Below are 22581 nucleotides of genomic sequence, written 5' to 3'. Positions count from 1 at the left end.
AGTAGCTTCAGAGTCATTTTGGCTATTCTCGGGGTCGCCGTCTCATGCCCCGAGGAAGTCAAGACCTTGATGAGGGGTTTATGGTCCGTTTGCAGTTTGAATCTCGTACCCCAAACGAACTGTCTGAATCTGCCTAAGGCCCAGGTGACTGCCAACATCTCTTTTTCAATTACGCTGTATCGTTGCTCCGTCGGAGACAGCGCACGGGACGCGAAGCAGATCGTCTCAGTGGCCCCATCATCTCTCACTTGAGCCAAGACCGCCCCCAAGCCCTTGTCACTGGCATCGGTGGTTACCACGGTCTGGCCCGATGGAACGAACCCTTGCAACGGAATAGCTTGACTAATGCAGGTCTTGATGGTGTCGAACTCTTCTTGCGCCTCTGCGTCCCACTCAAACTTGGTCTTGTCTCTGATGAGTTGTCGCATTCTGTATGTCCGGGTGGCAAAGTGTCTCACGAATTTACTATAATACTCGGCCATTCCCAGGAACGACCTCACCTCCTCCTTGGAGCTGGGTGCCTTCGCCTCCTTTATGGCCGTCACATTTCGTTCCTTGGGTGAAATTCCGCTCGTGCTGATCTCATGCCCCAAGTATGTCACCGAATGGGTCCCTATCTTGCACTTACTCCATTCCGCCGTTAGCCCTTTGTTCTGCAACACTTCCAGCACGCTCCGCAACTTCCTGTCGTGATCACCTTTTGACGAGCCCATCACCAAGATGTCATCCTGAAAGTATTGTACTCCAGGAATGTCCTTGAACAAGCGGTGCATCAGCTTCTGAAAAACAGCCGCTGCGGATGCCAGGCCAAAGGGCATCCTCCGGAACTGGTAGCACCCAAATGGAGTGATGAAAGCGGTGTACTTCCTGCTCGAGGGATGCAGCTCTATCTGGTAGTACGCAGACGTGAGATCGATAGTGGAAAAGTGAGTCACACCTTTGGTCTTGGCGAGCATCTCCTCGATTCTGGGAAGGGGAAACTTTTCCACGATGAGACTTTTGTTGAGCTCGCGGAGGTCAACGCAGAGCCGAACCTGCCCATTTGGCTTCTTGACCACGACCAAGGGGGATAGCCACTCTGCACTATCCACCGGCTCTATGACACCTTGCTCTTCTAGCCTCCGGAGTTCCTGTTGTACTGCTCCGCTGGTGGATATGGGAATGTTCCTGACTTTATGCACCACCGGTACTGCACCCTCCTTGAGGACCATTTTGTGAACGAACTTGTCCAGTTTTCCCACTGATCCGTCGAAAACTTTGGGGTATGCCGACTTCCAATCTTCCTCTCTCGTGAGGGGCCACTCGTCTGTCAAGAGAATCTGTTCTTTACCTCCCGGGTTGAGTATGATCCCCAGATCGCCTGCATCTCTCCACCCCAGCACTGAAGGTCCTCTCTCCGCTATGTACAGGGTGCACGTGGCTGACCTCCCTCTAAATTCGAAGTCGAAGTCTCGACACCCCACCAAAGGAATGGCATTTTCCGTGTACGAGATGGGTCTGATGTCCGGCGGCCATAGGTCTGGCCCCACCACAGGCACAAAGTCTTCCTCCCATATGGACCTTTGCACGATGGTCCAAGGAGATCCTGAGTCGACGGCCACGTGTACCTTCACTCCCCCTATCAGCATGTCCGTGCGAGGCTTGTCTCTTCGCTTCCCCGTCACCTCAAGTACCTGGTCCTCGATGCACAACACCAAGTCGTCGTCATCCAAATCGTCCTCCTCGCTGACGTCGGCTGCTGCCGCTTCGACGCACTTGACCGTGGATTTCTTCCCCTTTTTGCGGCAGACTTTCTCAAAATGGCCGACCAGGCCGCAAAATGAGCATCTGGCGCGAAACGCGGGACAGCGTTTATCCTGCGCCGAATGTGCCGTGCTGCCACATCTATAACACGCAAACTTGTTGTCTGTACTGGGGCGGCCTGCCTGCTTCCCTGTCCATCTCAAGTCCTTCCTCTGATCTCCATATCCTCCCTTGGCTCTCCCAGGCTGGGGTGCATCTTCTATCTTGTTCACCATTTGCCTCGGCGCGTTCTCCCGTTTTGCTGCCTCCGCACCGCGTCGTGACATTTCAGCCTTTTTGACCATCGCCACCACTTCTTTAAGGGACGTCTCGCTCTGCGCCCACAGTTTGTCCTGGACCGACCTGCACGTGGTGTGCATAACAATTTGGTTTTTTATATATTCTTCCTGAAGCCCTCCGTACTGGCACGTGATGGCCAGGCGTCGGAGCGCTGCCACGTAATCATCAATCGACTCACCAGCCTCCTGCTTCCGCTGCTGGAAATTATACCTGTCTATGGAGACACAAACTGCTGGGCGGTAGTGGCTGTCCAGGTCATCCAGGGCGTTTTTGAAGACATCTGTCTCATTCACTCCCCTCTCCTTGGGCACCAGATTCTTGAACACTCTCACCCCTTCCGGGCCCAGGTTGTGGAGCAATAGTCTCTTCTTCCTTTCCGAGGTGAATTCCCCTTCATTCTCATCTTCTAGTGCCTCTATATAGTTTTGAAAATAATCCTTCCAGTCCTCCCATTTTAACTGCGGTTCGCCCGGTCTAGGCAGGAATGGGACTGGGGCCATCAGAGCAGACGCTTGATTTGCCATTCTGGCTTCACCTCTGGGGTCTACCCCCTGGGCACTGTGTTGACTGAGTCCACCGGATGCTCCCGCACTCTCTGCCGTGTTCCCTTGCCCTCTGGGACTGCCAGGCGTGCTATCCCTTCTGGTCTGTGTGGGGTCGTCCGTTTGCGCCCCTTCCTCTGACTTGGGGTCAATACCCTTGGCTGCCAGGGTGCTGGCTATGCTCCCTTTTCCTAGCCCAGCACTGACCTGGTTGTTGGAGCCGGCTCAGGTGGATTCCCGTGGTTGTTTCAGCTGCTGCCACGCCCTCTGCTCGTTTATTCCTGGATTTACTGTTGCTGTGTCCTACTGCTGTAAATATGGGGCTGTCCTGGGGGGTCAGCTCCTGACCCTGAAGTGCCTGGTGTTCGTGGTCCCAGCCTCGTCGCCAATGTAATGTTACCTTGTTCCCCACATATGCACAGAGTCCAGGTGGGTGAGTTAGCTTGTCTTTATTTCAATTATATTATGTAAATCTCGAGCAAGAGGGCGCCGAGCGTCTAACACGACTGCTCCGGTCGCCAGCTCCGTTATCTCCGCTTTCGCGCCTTCAAACTGGCGCCTACTGCGCATGCGCGCCCTTCGCGCTCCTGTCTATGGCGTGACGCGTCATCGCGTTCACGCTCATAGACTAGAGCGCATCCTACAATAGTTATTTTAAATTTTTTTAAAGCTTGTAATATGGACTCCTTCATAATGTAATTTGTAGGTATTTGAATGTGCTGAACTTTTCTACATTCTTTTCCCCCGGTTTCATTATTTGTTAATCCGTGTCCCTGGAATCAACATCACCTTGTGCTTCTTAGGAGAATACTGGGTATAAGGAGCCAACATGTTTTCTGGAAGTGAAGACACGGTTTGGGCACAGTTTCAGGCTCTAGGCGCTTTCTGGTTTTAACAGGTTCAAGCAGGAGTTGTTCTCATCCTCTTTGAACTTTGCCTTGACGAGGGCCCTCGATTAGGGGATGTGGGGAATTATACCTGCAGAGTCACGTGATCGGCGAGGAGGTGGGGAACCATCGACCTGAGCAGAAAATGGCTGCTTGTATTTGTAAGTGGTGCAGCTTAACAAAGCTTCCTCCAGGCTGCCCCCTCTGTATGCGTCATTTCCTGTCTACCTGCCCTCTGACAGAGAGGGGGTTTTAATCATGTTAAACATCGTTTTCTAATATAAAACAAAGACTGAAGGTAAGGATTTCAGGCCATTTCTTTCAGTCAGAGGTGGCCTTATATTTGACTGCAGTCTATTCCGGTCTGTGGGGGGAAATACCGTACCATGATTCTCCAGTGCCTTATAATAACACATTAAGGGCCTCATTTATGAAGAGTGACCTATCGCTGCGTGAAAACAGTGATGCGTCACTTTTCATTGCGCCCTCCTTGCTACATGTTGGATGCGTTATACTTATAGTATGACGCATCCTGTCGCAAGGAGTTACAGATATGTCAGTATTTCTGATGTATCTGTAGGCGCAAAAATTATGCATTGCTGAAGTGTGTCACAAAAGTGACGCAACTACAGCAATGGGTCAACACATGGGCAAACCCCCATGTGAAATGTGACTGCGTCAGTCTGACGCCTGCTGTGAGGCAGGCGTAAGATATTGACGCATTGGCGTCCTATAAGTGAGGCAGTGAAATCTCATAGATTTCACTGCATCACTTCTACAAGGCTTACTGGTGTCAGAACGCCCCCGCCCCTTACATACATTATACCTGGCGCAGGTATAATGTGGCGCAGGGGTTTACAAAGTAACGCATCTACCTAGATGCGTCACTTTGTAAATATGACGCAACATGGCACATTTTTTACCCTGCTGGTGCGTCACAAAAAGTGACGCACTGGCGGCGCAAAAGTGACGCAAGGGCTCATAAATAGGCCCCTTAGGTTTTGTGGCAGAGAAAGATTTTCCAGTGACTTGCCCTGAAATCGATATATTTTAGTGGATGAAAGTGATCGTCTATTGACTACTTGTGCTATACTGTTTTGAGTTCTAGGTAACGATTAGCGAAATCCTAACACATTTTACCTAAACGGTTCGAAACGTTTGAAGAAGCAAATCGAAAGAGGCCAATTTTTGCATTTTTAGGCATCACTTAGGAATGTTCGCACATCGCCAACTCAAACACAGAAGTCTCAGTGATGCGCTAACTGCACTGGGTCCCCAGGGCCACGGAGTGTCATTTGACTCATACATTGTCACTGCGAGTAACCTTTCATGTTGGCCCAGTTAGTAAGTGCTTGCTGCTCACAGCTGTGTAATCTGCAGATGAAGGGTTCAAGTCTGGCAGGACTTTATCAGTCTTTCATCCTTCTGTGACTGATAAAGTGAATCTCATTAAAATGGGTAGAAGAAACATCCGTGCTGCAAACCTGTAAATGAAACTATTGATATACCCCACGTCACTGACTATTCAGTGGCTCAATTAGCCTAGTCCTAGTACATGCTATCTGGTTTACATGATGTTGCCCCCACATCCCCTACTTGAATTTTCATTTATACATATGAAACCCACCTGCAATGGAACCCTTGTGCCTATATTTAAAGTTAGTTTTGCTCACATTAATCTCCAGTTTCCTCTTTTGAAAGAAACAATCAAACTGATCCAACAGCTTCTGGAGTCCCATGGGTGTTTTGGAGACCAGTAAGGTGTCACTCTGATCCTGGAATTTGACACGGCCATTGATCTAGAGTGTAAACAGCATGGGGGCCCACACGCACTCCCGTCTGACTCCTCTAGTTACGGGGAAGGGATCAGTTAGCTCACCTGTGCTACCTTGTCTAATCTGGGCATAGTTGTTGTAATGCAGACTCACTATGGTGCTTAACAAAAATAAAAAGGGACCCCCCACCTTCTCCCCCCCCCCCCGAACTCGGAAAGGAACTGCCAAAGCATTGATCTTGTTACCAAATCAATTTTAAACAAGGCATTGATCAAAAAAGTCAGTGGCTGACTAGGCCTGCATTCATAGTGAGATTGCCCCACTGAATACAAGCTAAGAGTCACAACAATTCAAATGTAGCCTTACTAGGTGCACAGCAGCATCGGTGTCCAGGTTGAAAACATATTTTGACCTTTAACCAGGTTCTTCTATTACATTTCTGGTCATGTCAGCTTTTATGGCACATTCCTGATGGTGTCTTAATAGGAGTGCACACTTGAATCTCAGAGACCTTATAGCAATCAGTACCCTGGTAGGTTTGTGATCCTACTGCAGAGGTGGTAGATTGTTAAAAACCTTCTTTCTGGATCCAGCCTGAAGCCTGGGAAATTCAAAGGTAAGGAATCTGCAGATAGATAGAGTCTCTACCAGATAATGCGTTACCGAAGGTAAGTAACTTGTTCATCTAAATCTTCATATGGCACTTATAAACCCCCTGTAGTTACCCTTTCCCCACTAACCTCAAATCTCTTCTCAAGACTCACATATGCTGGAACTAAGCATGGGACCATAATAAAAAATTATAACCTGGTTACTCAAGTCATCTCCTATAAACTGGCTAACCAAATCAAATGAACTACTTTAAATTATTGGCACTCTGGCATGTAATGATCTGAAAGCCGTAGGAAGCATACGAGCAGTGTGTGGAGTGGTGTCTTCCGTAGTCTTGTCAAGTCACGACTCTGCTACACCAAGAGTCTGGCTTTTTGCCTTGGACCTATGCACTTACTTCCAGATCTGAACCAAAGGCAATGGTCTAAGGAACATGCATCCACGTGTGTGAATCTGTGTGATTTATACAGGGAACCCTTAGCTGCACAACAACCGAGCACCACACAAGTGTTTATGAGGGTTGAGAGTCCAGGTGGTCTGGGGGTTACGAATGACGAAGGAGGGGGTACAGTGGAGGGGATTACAATACAAATAATGAAGGGTGTTGCAGGTGGTCGAGGATTACACTCGAGGACAGGGGAAAGGTTGCAGAGTAGGGAGACCGCTTAGGAAACGTAATGAGGGATGGGGAAAGGGTTGGATAGGTTAAGGTTTGGAGACTACATAGAAGCAAGAGCATTTGGGAGAGAAGAGGTGTCTCATTGGGTGGGACCAGGAGCAGCATCAAGTTGGTGCTTGAAGAGGTGAGTTTTAGTACACTTCTCAAACCATGCTGGTGTCTAGAATGTCACACGTATGTGCATGTGGTCAATATTGCCCAGATAGCAACTTTGTTTGAGCAGTGCATTTCATCTGTGTTTTTGTTCTTCCCAGTTGTGCCTTATGAAATCACAGTCTACACCAGTGATAAATTTGGAGCTGGAACAGACGCTGATGTGTTTATTGTCCTCTATGGAAGAGATGGGCTCTGCAGCCAGCAGAAGTCCCTGTGTGTAAACAAGAGGGAGAGAAGGCTGTACTTCGAGAGGAACTCCGTGGACCAGTTCATCGTGGAGGTGAGATTTCCCTCAACTGGAACTTCACAACAAAGCATTGATGGCATCTTCCAACAGGGTCATATAGCTTAAGATATCCAATAAAGATATCTCTAAGTGGAGCGCATGCCAGGTTTACTTTGTCGATTTGTTTACAGTGAGGATTAAATTAATAAACTGGTTTAGTCCCAAGTATGAGACTTTGGTATCCATTCAAGTATTGCAGATGTGGTACATGTGTAAAATCTTCATGCTGTCTAGTTTGATTTCTTTTCAGTAAGCATGCATTTTCATTACCAAGACTGCAATTGGAATAAGCGTGTAATGCGCTGTCAGTTATGCAGGTTGGATCAAGCAGAATGGAAGCTAGATGGTTATGGTGTAGTGGTGAAGACGTTTGACAAGTGAGAAGGTTACGTTTTGTTTAATTAAGCACTCAGAAGCTGGTCTGCAGAGGGTTCCTTTACATTGTGCATTAAGAGCACATGAGATGATTGGGTACCAAGTGCTCATGGGTAATGGAAAAATGGAAGTTGGGTGACTGGCATTGTGTACATAAGCATATATGTGGTATTGGTATGGAGTAAACCCAGCCTGAAGGAAGTAGGCGGTACTTAAAGAGATGGGCGGTCCTTAGTAGATTTCTTCATAAGTGGCAAAATAGCAGCGTTGTTAACTTAAGGTGCATATACACTGAAGAGACGTGAGTGAATAAACTGAGCGCTGGAGCAGGAGAGACCTCAGGAGGTAAATGCCGGACACACTATAATTATGGGACTCAAAGGCTCGATTGTGCACAGAACGAGTTGGAGGTCCTAAGTATGTGAATAAACACTTTAGTACTTATGAGACAGAAGGATTAGATGTGGGCAAAGCAGCACAGATTTATGGAAAGGGTAAGAAGGTGAGGGGACCAGAGGGTAGCGTTGTGAAAATTGACTAGTTTGTGGAGATTTTGAGGCGAAGTCAGTGGCAAAGCCTGAAGCAGAATGGTATGACTGAGTAATGGTTGCTCAGGCAGGGTCTTTGTGAAGTGTTGAGGTGTCTCCATAAGTAATCCATAGTCATGGATGACTAGAAGACAAAACTTGCAACTCTTTACCTATTCAGTGTGTGGGCACAGGTTGATGACTTGCGCAAGGACATATAAGGGAAATGGACCGAGATCGAGTAAAGAAGCTATTCAACAAGAGCCCACACGGGCAGTAGGCTAGTGGTGGGAAGATACAAAAATAAACGGTACATTGAGGGGGAACATATAGGAGCGTGCAAGCAGGGTGTGGGTGGTATGAAGGGTGTATCCCTCCCATGCTAAAAGGCAAACAAAATGTCAGAAGAGCAGAGTATTCAACGATGGTAAGTCATGGATGTTGAGTACGAAGCAATGACGGTCCTATGCTGAATGTGCCTGGAACCTCAGCAGACTAGGCTATCAGAGAAGACATCCAACATGTTTCCAACACTTACAAATGAAAATTGGTCTTTTCTATTTGCAGCTGGAAGATGTTGGAGACACAATTGAAAAGATTCGCATTGGACACAATGACAAAGGACTGCAAGCAGGGTGGCACTTGGACAGAGTGGAGATCAGAAGACTTTTGCCAAATGGAAAGGTGGGTCATATTATTGGAAACGTACTCATTTTTGATGATATATTGTTGAAAATTTCTTAAAACACCTTACTTGCTTACCTTAGAATTAGTATCCCTACCCCTTCCTTCCAAAAATATACTTCTATACTCATTATGAGTACTTGAAAAGACCTGGGCTCCCGGCTATGCAACACAATCTGATTACACTCTAGTCTACTGTAAAACAAATTAGCTGACTCCATGCAAAATCTCTGTGATGAACTCTCTGCTCTACTCAAGCACAAGTACAAGGCTACCCATTTTACATGAATCAGTCTAAAATCAACAGCCATAGCTCTTTTAACCTGTACCCCCAGGCCTCCCTCCTTAGACGCTGTAGTGAATCAGGTCAGATACTCAGTGTGAATCTGGTCATTGAATCCTTGAGTCAGACTGATCTAGAAAATTCATCTGTTCTAGACATATAATCGTTAGATGGAACTCTTCTTGCTCTTGGGTGCTTTTATCTGCAAATTTCTAACCGCTTGAATCACCTTCAGTTGCCCAACAGGCTCCAGAAGCCTTTGAAAAACTCCCTGGTTTTTCCAGGTGCTGCTGCACAGCTCTTGCTAACTGCACTGGTCCATTCCTTGGAGAAGACCACTCAGAGGCACTGATGTCCGTTTCCTATTTTCCACACTTTTCAATACAGATTTCAAGCTCCTCTTTGGTATTTTTACTGAGAACAATTCCAAAATTCTTCCTTGGTAGTATACTTTTTAGGGTCATCTCACCACTTCAGAATGTCAGGCTTCAGGCGATGCTGTACTTGCCTCAAGCAGATGTCAATCTTCAATCCTTACAACTTCTGCCTTTGGTGCCTAGGCCTCAGGCATGATCCTGGTTTCTTTGAGAAATGTGGCCTCATGCACTCCAAAGTTGATCACGGAGAGGGAAACCAGTCTCTGCTTGGCGCAGGCCTCTAAAAGGTTGCATTTTACAGGTCTACTTCATCAGGTAAGTGAGGCAAAGCGTTCTAAGGAAAAGCCACCCCATAAAAAGTATTGCAAATGGGATGCCTCCTCTCTCTGATTTTGCTCTCATTCCAGGGACAGGTCCAAAAGTCGCCAAATACAATTGCTGATTCTACCCTCTACATTGTCCTCAGATCCCATGGTTGTGTTTAAGAAGCTTCAAAATGAATTTCTGGTGTTGTTAGCTAAACAGGAGCAAGTGGAAGTTTTTAATCAGGCCATGCATCAGATCTTTAAATCTGGCCCCACCACCCTCTGGCACACCTGTTGGCTCAGTCTTTTGAGGTTGGCCCTCTGTGCATGCCCACACCTCATGCACAAAAGTTGATCCTTTTACTGGCAATCTTTGGCTGAGACTCTGACACCATTCAGATGCCTTCTGTGATGTCCCACACTAAGGAAAATGCTAGTAAAGCTGATTATCGTCTTCCTCCACACTACATGGATAACGGTCTCTATAGCAATAAACAGACTATCAGTGACCAGGACACATCATCTGAACTTAAACTGGAGTGTTATTCCAGCTCTTCTACGTAGGAGGTTCATTTAGTGTGGTGACCTGCAAGGGCACCAAAAGGCTGTAATGTCCTCTTCAGGTCTAAGGCTTACTTCCTGACTGAGATACTACACACTGTTCCTTAGTTTTAGGAGCCTTTGTTTTCATTGAACTGAAGCCTTTTGTACCCAGTTTTACATCTTGGGATGAGCTGCCTGTCATGTTGCTAGGTACCGCACGTCTGTGCCTGATGACACCATGTTTCTTTCTGCCCATCCTTCACTTGAAAGTTTGGTGAAGCAGGCTTCCTGGTCCAAACAATACCCTAAGCTTTTCCCTGTACTGCTGACTGGGAGACCGAGTGCATTGATCTGATAGGTGAGAAGGTATTCTCCTCTTGTAGCTTCTCCCTGCACTACTCCAACACCTGCTTGTTGGCACGCTACACACGCCTTATTGAAAGTAACCTAACTGCCATGACAAGGAGCCTATCCTAACAAATGCGCAGACCATTCATGCAGTTAGTCCAAAAGTACAATCAAACTGTGGCTTTGTTCCATGGTCATTGACGTCCTCATTAGGTGCCATGCATAGAAGCGTTTGCAGTCTTTTCTGGTGACAATCAGGCAAAGCTTATGAATATGCCAGTTAACTTTGGTTTCTTGGCATGGAAGATTGAGAGTCACGCTATGCGGATTCAAGGTGCAAGTAAAAACCATGATATCGATTCAAAGACTATAATATTACGTGGAGACGATATAATTAAATGAAATTGAAGGTTATTTTGCGTTGAATGATCATCTTAGTACAGTAATACTATGACAGCAATTCATCGAGGATAAAAAAATACATCTTCACAATCTATCATGCTTTGATTATGAGACCTACCAGGAAGCATCTTATTTTTTAACCCGCTAATTACTTTTCTCTTCACTTTCCTCCCATGAACCCTGAAGAAGCGGCAGGGAGCCACAAAATACATGTTGGCTGTGACTGTATCAAAGTATCAAGAACTTTTCATGGGACTTTGTTTTAAATGTGATTAACAAGTCATCACTGTAAAGAAATTTTTGAATAAATGAACTGGTATAACAAGTAAAAAGGATTTTTGAAACGATTTTAAAAGAAAATTGTTTTTGCAATAAACGAAAAAGCAAAACGAGTGAAAGTGTATGGGTTAATCAATATGTAGCTAGTTGATAATGACTCCCAGCTGATGTGTATGTTTCCTTGCAACATAGCTATTTATTGGGATATTGATATAGTGGCTAGTAGCCTAGAGCTGGACCATTCACTTACATAACCCATAATATAATCAAAATGCCATTCAACTGTGTTCTGCTGTTTGGTGAGAAAGTGCTCAGTGCTTTGAACCAAGCAGTACCACATCATATTCACAAACACTTGCTTCCCCGCTACACCACTTTCATCAACAATACTAGGCGTTCCTGGGCTATTCAAGGGTCCACATCTATAGGCAGCAACTGCCCTCTGAACTGACTGTGCAGCCACAACAATGTTTTTGTGGCTTCGGAGATCCTAGCTGGGTCAGAAGCAGGCACTAACAACAACAGTCTTCCACCACCCCCTTTTTATACCACACAACCAATAACATTTTCCTTTGAGAAAACAGATTTTTTCCAGAGGAGTTTTGGTCCTTCAGGACTTTTTGACTTGTTCTTGAGGGAGGGAAAGAGTAGCAGTGGCATTACTGTTTCTTACCGTCACCAGAAAGGACAGGCCTTTAACCTATTTTTAATCTTTTGTAGTGTAGTTCCTATATTTCCAATAGGCTCTGCGCATTGGAATAACATATCCTATAGATTTGACGAGGACTTAGGTCGACTGGGTCTCTATCGAATATATTAGACTTAATTGTGAGTGCCAGCTAGCTCAGAGGTCACTAGAAACTTTCTCAAATAAACAAGAAGGGATTAGTTTCTGAGAACCGCATAAACATGACAACTTTGTTTCCTCAAGATAAAACATATCTTCAGAGCGTGGAAATAATAGAAAGATATTTTACTCAGTCATTCGTGCATGCTTCGTTTCATCAGAGGTGCAGAGAAATAGAGAGATGGGCGTTTTCAATAAAAGGATTTATTGAACAGTCTTCTTACTCATGCAAAAGAAATGAACTGCTACAATCGTAATACTGGCTGTAAAGTATAATGCGTACAGCAAGAAGAGTATTATAAAATAATACTGTAAAAGCATGGTATGGTTTTCTAAGCCATAAAATACATACATAAATAACAAAGACTAAAAGTACTCAACTGGTGCTTCTAAAATCACCTACCCCAATGTACCTAACCTAAGTCTAGTACGAGGGAAGAAGTAAGTATGGTGTAGCATAGGTTTCGTTTCTTTGCCAAGAATCTATCCAAGATTTCTCTTAGGGTCTAATAAGCTCCGTACCTTGGTTTTAGAATGAAGGAGGTCTGGTATCTCTGTCTCTCAGGACTCGATTTCCCAACAACCCGCAAGGGGAGCGTGGAAACACTGGAGCTGGATTTTCAGCGAGAGAAAGACAGCCTCTCTGTCAGTGCGTCAGCTGGAGGGTCGGCTTCCTTCGGCACTTGCTGTAGCGAGCTGCATTGGGCAAGTAGATAGTCGAACTGCTCCAAACCACTGTGTGTTTGCTAGGGCAAGTGTAGGCATATTTATACCTTGAAGGTGCCTGGTTGACGTAAAGTCGGACATAATAACATCACCAAAGAACCACAAGGGAATGGTAGTTCTTTGAACACGCCATGATTTCTAGGACAAATCAATATTCAAGAAAGGGGATGTCCCTGACTGCTGAAGCCGAGTTTTCCAAGAAATTGTTGTGGCTTTTTGGAACTAGTGGAAGTAGCCATGCCTGTATTTGGCCTGGATGGGTTATGTCTAAATATGGTTATGATTTCTATGCCTATATAAGGACAAGGTGAGTTATACCTATATGAGGGCATGAATCGGGAAAATTGCACTAGGATCCTAAAACGCTGCACAACACTTTGAATGCCGAATACTTTCCTCTTCAAGGAAAAGTTCAGAATGCTGAAAGACTCAGGTCTTGCTGGACTTGGAGTCAGAGGACTTGATGATGTCGCTGGAATTTCAGGACACATATTTTCACATTCCAGTTCTGCAGTCACACCAATCTGAGATGTTTCCTTTTAGTGTTACATAGGTTCCTGGGGTCTTTAAAAGGATCATGCCTGTGGTTGTGGTTCTTCTCCACAGGTCGGGGATACATGCATTCTCATCCCTTGATGATTGGCTACTGAAGGTGGACTCTTCAGATCTGGTGTCGGACCACCTCCTGTAAACAATTTTTCTGGTGTTTTTTCATCAATTTGCCCCAGTGCCACTGCCAGACGACACAAGGTCTGTCTTTCATCAAGATGAATCTGGACACCAGGGCTCTGAAAGGCATTCTCCCCGTGCAGAAACTTTTTTACATTTTAGGGGTACATCTCTGGGTAACAAAAAAGCTGGGCTAATCCTGGTATTCACATATATAAAGGATTGTGCACTCCCTGTATTCCAATCTTGTGTTGATTCGCTCCTAATTTGTAGCGTGCATAACAGGTGTCACACTCTGATCCTTGAGTGTGAGCAGACTGAAATAGAAGCAGTGTACCCCAATTGGGGTTAATCCCCTAAAGCACTGCTTGTGGCCCTCGGGCAAGGGGTAAATTGTATTCATGAATTTAAATCAAATAATCATCAATCGAAGTTCTCTTAAATTTGTTTATTCTTCAATGGTGGTATTTGATATTCTTCATCGCACCCGATTACTTCATGTCATATATTGATCAATAAAAGTAGCATTTGTTTCTTATCCCATCCCAATGCATTTCGGGCTGGTGTAGCCCTTCGTCAGGGGATAATGAATAATGGTGGCTCTGCAGTCCTTCAATATTTCATTTCTGACTCGATTCTGAACAGGAGAAGAATTGATTTTAATTCATGAATACAATATACCCCTTGCCCGAGGGCCACAGGCAGTGCTAAAGGGGACGAACCCCAATTGGGGAACGCTGCTTCTAAGCATGTTACTGCCATAAAACATTACTGTTTAATGTTTTAGAATTTTTGACCTTAGTTAGAAGAAAGGTGGACATTCCTATGTGAGTATTTCCACACTCCTGCGTAGACCTGGAGAGCCTTCATCTTGGTGTGAAGTGTCTGCAACACCAACCTCATGTACATAACTTTCACTTTTATTTTTGTGTTTGCATTATTTCATTTATCGTGAGTAAAGTTTGAATTTCTACTTCAAAAATGCCTTACATATTTTTCAGTACTATTAGTAACTTTAAATACATACTTTCGTCTATAGTAGTTGTCACAGTTAATTTGGTTCTTTGTATTTGAAATTAATATATGCAGTGTAACATACTGCATATGGCTATCACAATTCACAGCAGAATATGTGTTAATTGCTGCCATACGCCTAATTAATTAACAAGGAAAGTAGCCAAAAGCACAACTACGTATAAAAAAAGAAATGTTTACTTCTATTTTGCTAGCTCTTTCAACAGTTTCTCCCAGTCTTCATGCTAATGCATTCCACCAACCCAGCCTCCTAGAGGTTCCTAAGAGCAGAGGAGGTGGGTGCGTCTCTGTCGCCAGCTCACCACTATGGACTGGTCTCCATCTAGCTACCCGCAGTGTCAGCCTCATGATCTTCAGGGCAAACTTAAAACTCTCCAACAGTCTCTCCACTTAGATAATGATTCAGATATGCCCTAAAAAAAGCGTCTCTCAATAATGTTTCTGTGATGTGCTGCGTTGTTATCCAATAACATTGGCCCTAGGGAGCATGAAACACATGACTGGTGTTACCCAGACCAGTTGTGATGAAATGGTTAAATTCACAGAGATCCTTGTAGATCACTCCCACTGACAACTGTGTTTCGATCTGTCATAACTAATTTGTTCAGCACCCTGCAGTGCATGTTGGCACTGAATAACACCTGTTTACTGTTACCCAACTCAAAGGTACTTATTTTATCGATCAGGACGAGTCGAATGGCACAGGTTCAAACCTGTGACCATGAGGTCCAACACAGACTCTAGGAGTGGATGGGTTAGTTCACTGAGCTGCCAGACTCAACATCACTGCTTGTAAATGTGCCTAGAATTAACAGTCATTGAGAGAGCGCTGCACAAACACAATAACTTTAAACATTGTTCCTTTGGAATATGTTAATGGTGATTATTGCATGAAGTTATTTTTGCATACAGACTGTACGACAGAAAGTGGCTTATCAAGCTTATAGAAAAAGATTTTTAGTATTCAGCCAGATTCATTCTGCTAAATGTTGTTGTCTTTCTTAATTGTATTATTATTATGGTTAAATAAAACAGGTATAGTTAAAGAAATAAACAATACAATTGTTTTGACTACAGCTATGCGAATATGAAATTACAGTTACGTAATTCTGCATAGCGGAGGGGTGTAATTCTGCATAGCGGAGGGGTGCACATTTATTGAAATTCATGCACAATAACCCCAGTGCTGAAGTTTTGCTCTTCAAATTTTTTATTTCAGCGGCACAATCTCCCTTGTGCGTTTGAATGCACAGGAAAACTACACTGAACCTAATCTTCGTAGACAATGCAGAGAATTATTCAGCAACTTTATTGTGTGCTGGTGCAATCCAAAGAAACGTAGAGGAAACTACTCAAATGTTAAATTTTGTAGAAAATTATGCTTCCACATTACGGTGCAAAGAAATGTGCCGATAGACATAAAAGCAGCTGTTTTCCACACATCGAATAATATTAATAATCCACATTTGTATACCCCGTTAGGGTCTCTAGGCGCTGGGGGCCGTCGGGGAGATTAAGCAAGCTATTGCCCAGAGTCGCATGGTGCAGGGCTAACCTGCCGCTGGAGCCGGGGATCGAACCCTGATCCCCAGATTCCAGCGTCAGTCGCCCTGGCCGCGGCGCCACACCTCTCCCACAACTATGATTACAAAACTATGACCAGTATAATGTAATTTCAAAATGTGGAGCAGTACTTCCTGAAAAATAAAACAGCAGTGAAATTGCATAGTTCACCGCACCTTTATTTTCTACAAAGAGGTTGCAACATTTTTTTTCTTAAATTTGTTTGTGCAGTTTTATATAGTGCGAAATCGACCTGAAGTTATCAGTGTGCTTTACATGAGCCCCCCATGTGTTACAGATAGACACATTCATTTTTAGACACGGGGAGATTAAGTGATTTGCCCAGAATCACAGGATGATTGAGCGTCCCTGCCGAGACTCAAACTTAGTTCCCCATCTTCAAAGTCGGCTACTCAAGCAGTTGCGGCTGGCAAGGCTCGCGGGTAGAGGGCGGGCACAGGGGGGAGTCGTAGGGGGATGGGGTTGCGTCGAGTGAGGGGGTCGTGCGGGCGAGGGGGACGCACGGAGGTTCATGTGGGAGGGAGCATAAATAAAAATAAAATAAAAAGTTAAAATAACTTCCCTTTAGGCCAGGTCCTGCGTCTCTGCTCCTGCTCTCCTGTCTTCAACTCCAGGAACACGGAGCAGACAGCCAGACTCCCTCCCCATGGCCAATCACAATGCTACAATGCAATGTTGTGATTGGTCTAACCGCAATGACATGGCGCTCAGCCAGGAGTTCGAGGGGTGGGCATGTTCTCCATGCAGGCTGTAATGCAGCCTTCATGGAGAAGCGGAAAGTGCGCATGACTGATTTGGGCGGCCCGAGAGGGGCAAACCACTCCTCCCCTGCCCTGCTCCGTGCTCCGTTAGCAGAGCAGCCCCACCCACCAACCCACCCGCAAAGGAAACATTAAATGGCAATAACTGAAAGTTATTATAATTGTATGTTTTTGCTTCTCACACTGCAAGAAAGCAGTGAGGCGACGCTCCTCCGCCATTGCAGAGGAGCCGCCACTGCACTCAAGGGGCTAAATATGTTTTTCAAAGCTGGACACTGTAAAACTGTTTACTTGCGACTAGGATCACAAATCACATGATTTACAGTATACTAAGTAAGAGCTGATGTTGGCTTTTTCTCTCTATCCGTGCGTGCAGGGATCGGAAACGGTGACCTTCCCTTGCGAGAGATGGCTCGCGAGATCAGAGGATGACGGCGAGACGGTGCGCGAGCTTGTGCCGTCTGACGTGTTCACAGAAAAACTCATGAAGGATGGCACGTTAAAGCAGATAGAGACCGAGGTGGAGGACCCCTTGGAAAGTAAGTACATCTACGCCAACAGAAATGCTTGGAAATAAAAATTCCTTTCTGCTCTACTTACGTATTTACACTAAAGGCCCAACATGGCATTAACACACACAGGGCCGGTCCTAGGACTTGTGGGGCCCTGGGCGAAAGGGAAGATGTGAGGCCCCTCTAATTTGTTTGTGACATCACAAGGTGTTAGGTGTGGTTAGGTCCAGCATACATGCTCCTTACTATATATCATGATCCAAAAGTTCTATGAAAAGATCTCCGGTAAAGCGCCCCCTTGTGGGTGCCCATTGGGCATTGCAGTGCTGACCTGAAATGGAGCTTGCCCGATGATGAAGCATGACACGCATACAGGTGTGTGAGGGCACTTGATCCTATTGCAGCATATCCCCGGAGGGTACAAGAGTGTCTGGGGTCTGAATCACAATCCAAATAAGACCCGTCCAACTGGTGATTATCTGTGTTTGACAGCCTTCTGCAGCTTGAGAGAGGCTTGTGTGAAGTCCGGCTAAAAATGTTGGCTTCCTTCGGCCCTTAGAAGTCGGTGGAATTTGGATGTTTTAAAGTTTGTGTTGTTCCTGCTGAGGTTGTCAGCCTTGATTTCTCTTCGGCTTCCTTCCTCCTTAATTAGGTGTACTTTTTTAGCATTAGGCCGTATCTCTGCCTCTAAATAAATAAATATAGTGCATGGCTACAGCTTATGTCACCAATTAATATTTTCTAGCAATTTGGGCATCTTTTTACTCATTGAAAGCCTTTGCTTCCAGGCACATGTCGCCATGTGGATTAATGGGCCTTCTATGATTATCACCCTTTTTGGGGAACAGGCACACATCATTCCCTATCACTGTGGCTAAGCTGGGAATTCCTTATTATAATTACAGTTTGTGAGTCTCCCTCACACATACCCTCACCCATCTCACCCTCTGGTGCTGCGTCCCATAAAGTAAGCTGTACCTCATTGGCCATCAAGCAGGACATAAAAAACATTACACATAAGCTCAAAACAACACAACACCCTTCCAACCACACACATGTTGTAGCTTGGTATCTATGTTGGTAAGTGCTTCAGCGCCTCACACATGGATAGTAAGCACTAAACAAATGCTACAATACCATACAATATGTTAATTGGACAGATCGAAGAAAGACACTTGAAAAGCTAAAATCCCATTCAAATGAATTAGAAATGCTTGCAAATTGCTGCTGTGGATTACACAGCATTGAATGTTAATCTAAAAGGCTGCTTGGTGGGGTAACGTAATGTCTGTTGTAATCAGTGTGCAACCTGGAGCAGGCTAGCTGACATAAGGTTGACATGGAAGTTCAGACCTCTCATCTTTCATGTAGAATTTCAGAAGTGTACCTATTTAATTACTCACTTAACAGGCTGTCCAGCCTACGATTAACGTATCCTTAAACTTGGTAATAGTAATGTATGCTTTTCGCAACACTACAAATTACGTTTCTCAAGGATAAACCTTTGAAAAGGAAAGCTCCAAATGGCTGCCATCTTGCCAATGTACCAAAACCAAACTCTGAAGATGGGGATTGAGGAATGAGTTAGTGAGCCCCTTTGCAATACTATGGCTACACCTTTACATGCGAGGACAATAGGAACCCCTTGCACAATGTCTATCTTCTTTCTGATCTCTCCGTAAATTGGATTTGTACTCAGTACATTCAACAAACATGGCTAAATACTTGCCGGGCCTTTATCATTGTGTGTTGTCGCTAATAATTGGGGCCTAGGATTGGATAGTAAATCTGTTGACAAACGAAGCCTGGAGAGGAGGCAAGCAAAGGCCTCAGTTTGTTCACAGTTGATAGCATAATAGTTTTGTGAGTTGCACCCTGGCTGTATAACTGCAGATCAGTAGTTTGAATCTATGCAAGACACAATCGTTCTTCCAGGTTCCATTATCTGAGCGTCATTAAATAATATAATAGGAACTCCTTAGAAAAAGTGGAATGAAACACCTTTATATGTACGTGATATTTCAAATGACAGCTAAAAATACCTTTGCCACACCACCACATACGTATTGTGCGTTTCACCACTAGGTTAATATCCAATGTGTTGTGTGCCTCTTTTCATGCTAAATATTTTAGGCAAAGGCTCAGAATAACATCACCATTAACAAGCATTGGCAAAGCCAATTGGTCTTGCCTAGAACAAATATTGGCTTTGGCAATGTTGAGTTGCCGTGTTGTACACCAGTGTGGCTGTTTTTCAGCATGGTTAAAAGTTAGTGGCATGGAGTGTCCTTGAGTGAAATGATAGGAATAGAGTGTAATTGACTGGATTTTTTAGAGTAGTAGTTGTAGAGTGGAATAGGGGGAGTAAAGTGTCATACAGTTGAGTAGAGCGGAGTAGAGTTCATTCATTCAGTGTCAGAGAGTGTCGTAGAGTGCAGTGTCATCAAGTTCAGAGTCAGAGTGGAGTGCTGTATTTTGTAGTAGGGTGGAATCGGTGGAGTGGGTTGGGTGGGCTGAGGTAGTGAGTGGTTTGAAGTAGATTGGGGTGGATTGGGTTGAATTGGGATAGAGCGAGTTGGAGCGAGTAGAGTGAGTTGGACTGGGTAGGTGGGGTGGATTGGATTGGAGTGGTATGGATTGAAATGGGGTGAGGTGGATTGGAGTAGGTTCTGTTAGATTTTTTGGGGTGGGGTGGATTGGAGTGTGGTGGGCTGGAGGGATTGGACTGAGTGGGGTGGTCTGAACTGGGGCGGGGTGGATTGGATTGGGGTAGAGTTGGGTGGATTGGAGTAAAGTGGGGTGGATTGAACTGCAGTGGAGAGGGTGGACTGAATGTGGTAGATTAGACTGAAGTGGGGTGGATTAAAATGGGAAGGGAGGACTGGATTGGGATGGATTGGAGTGGAAAATAGTGAACATGAGTGGGGTGGAGTGGTGTGGGGTGGACTAGAGTGGGGTATAATGTAGTGAGGTGGGGTGGAATGGGTTGTGGTGAATTGGATTGGGGTGAGGTGGATTTGAGTGGAATAGATTGAATTGCAGTGGGTGGATTTTATTGAGTGAAGTGGCTTGGATTGAGGTGAATTGGTTTGTGGTGGGGTGAGGTGGATCGGATTGAATTGGGGTGGTTTGGATTGGAGTGTGGTGGGTCAGATTGGAGTGGGGCAGATTGGATTTGGGTGGATTGAATTGGATTTGGGTGGATTGGATTGAAGTTGGGTGGATTGGATTGGAGTGGGTTCGATTGGATAGGGGTGAGGTGGATGGAACTGAGTCGGGCAGATTGTTTTGAATTGGAGAGGAGCAGACCGGAGTGGGGCAGACAGGAGTGGTGCAGATTGGAGTGGGGCAGATAGTTTTGGATTGGTGCTGATTGGAGTGTGGCAGATTGTTTTGGATTGGAGTGGGTGGCGCTGATTGGATTGGAGCACATGGTTTTGGATTGGAGTGGGGCAGATTGTTTTGGGTTGGAGTAGGCCAGATTGTATTGGATTGGAGTGGGGCAGATTGTTTTAGGTTGGAGTAGGCCAGATTGTTTTGGATTGGAGTGGGCAGATTGTTTTGGATTGAATTGGGGCAGATTGGCGTTTGGAGATTGGAGTGGGGCAGATTGGAGTGCGGAGATTGGAGTGGGGCAGACTGTTTTGGGTTGGAGCGGGCCAGATTGGAATGCGGAGATTGAAGGGTGGCAGATTGGAGTCCGGAGATTGGAGTGGGGCAGATTGGAGTGCGGTGATTGGAGTGGGGCAGATTGTTTTGGATTGAAGTGGGACAGATTGTTTTGGATTGAAGTGGGGCAGATTGTTTTGGATTGAAGTGGGGCAGATTGTTTTGGATTGAAGTGGGGCAGATTGTTTTGGATTGGAGTGTGGCAGATTGTTTTGGATTGCAGTGGGGCAGATTGGAGTGGGGCAGATTGTTTTGGATTGAAGTGGGGCAGATTGTTTTGGATTGAAGTGGGTCAGATTGGTGTGTGGGGTGAGAGGATTGGAGTGTGGTGGAGTGGAGTGGTTTGGATTGGATTAAGTAGGGTGGATTGGTGTGGGGTAATGTGGGATGGATTGGTGTGGATTAGAGTGGGACCGATTGGAGGTGTACTGAACTATTTTGTGTTAAAGCATTTTTCAGAAAAAAACACATAAGAAAGAAACCTTGTCAATTTGCAATAATATTTGAGAACAGGGTGCACAAGCAAAAACAAAAGAAAACATTAGTGAAAAGTAAGAAAAGAAGATTAGGCAAAATAAAAGAAACTTAACTATAGAAAATAAATCTTTGCAATTTTGTTTGTCCTGCTGGGCACGTTTATACCAGTCTCACGTCTTCTGTTTGCAGGACACTAAAAGTTCAACAGAATAAAATAGTACCTCAATCACATTGGGAGCAGCGAACGTGCACTGATTAAGTTGAATCAATCAGTGCCTGGTCCCTGCTCCACAGAGAGTAAAGGAAGTGATGTTAGATCTGCCTTGACCAATTATGAGGCTGTAAAGAAGAGTACCACGCAAATCAACATGTGGTAAGCAACGGGCAGGTTCCAAGCCCTTTTATGCATACAACAGTGTCTCGCAAGCAAGACGCATGCAGTAGACACTTGCAGGCACAACCCTAAAAAGGGTCAGAGTAGCACTAAAAGATTTTCAACAATCACGTGTGCAGCCGCATTTTGCTATCTTCAGAGATCAAAAGGAAGGGGTAAAAAAGAGGGATGTTTAAGGACCTTGCTGCTTTTCTGAGGAACTGATTGGGGACAAGGGCCTACGGATAAAGGGTGCTCTGTCGGGAGTAGTTCATCGGAATGCATTTATTCCTTTGCACATTACACTGAATAGGTTTTTCAATGTCTTTGAACTTATAATATCAATGAAGTTGCTTGTCATTTCTACATCTGAAAAGGCAGACAAGATGTTTTCATGGTTATTAGCTGACAGCGTGTCACACTCTTTCGAGAAACCTTGTCCAGCTACAGTACTTCCCTTCTGACTTCCACCCCACCCCACCTTCCCTGCCCTGCTAAACAAGACCCAGGTGCAGCACAAATATGGGCTGTCAAAACAGTATCTATGAAATCCCCTACAAGTAATTAAATGGACAAGAAATTCACTGCCACTCTGACATAAGTGAGGGGCTCAAAGTGTGTCACAAAGCAGTAAATCTGCTTTATTCGCGATAAGAGGGGCCACGGAGCTTCCTGCTGGGGAAATTGGGTGGTAATCCATTTGTACACACTTAGCTGCATTTACTAGACAACCCTCTAGGTTTATCACTGGTGGCCTAGACTGGGAAGCAAACATGCTAGTCTCTC

At 45.1% G+C, this 22581-nt stretch overlaps 1 protein-coding gene across 2 annotated transcripts in view; it reads left to right on the top strand.

The window, feature by feature from the left end:
- LOXHD1 (lipoxygenase homology PLAT domains 1) overlaps positions 1-22581 on the top strand; it is a 1099077-nt gene that overhangs the window by 802581 nt on the left and 273915 nt on the right. For both annotated transcript variants that reach the window (XM_078674764.1, XM_078674763.1), the window contains 3 exons: positions 6832-7013; positions 8489-8605; positions 17141-17303. In XM_078674764.1, the coding sequence (XP_078530890.1) occupies positions 6832-7013; positions 8489-8605; positions 17141-17303 (462 nt within the window). The remainder of the gene's footprint in view (positions 1-6831; positions 7014-8488; positions 8606-17140; positions 17304-22581) is intronic.

This window comes from Lissotriton helveticus, chromosome 2_1 (assembly GCF_964261635.1).
Source record: "Lissotriton helveticus chromosome 2_1, aLisHel1.1, whole genome shotgun sequence".
NCBI lineage: Eukaryota > Metazoa > Chordata > Amphibia > Caudata > Salamandridae > Lissotriton > Lissotriton helveticus.
Note: the sequence above shows the minus strand (reverse complement) of the source record. Positions and strands in the feature narration are given on the sequence as shown.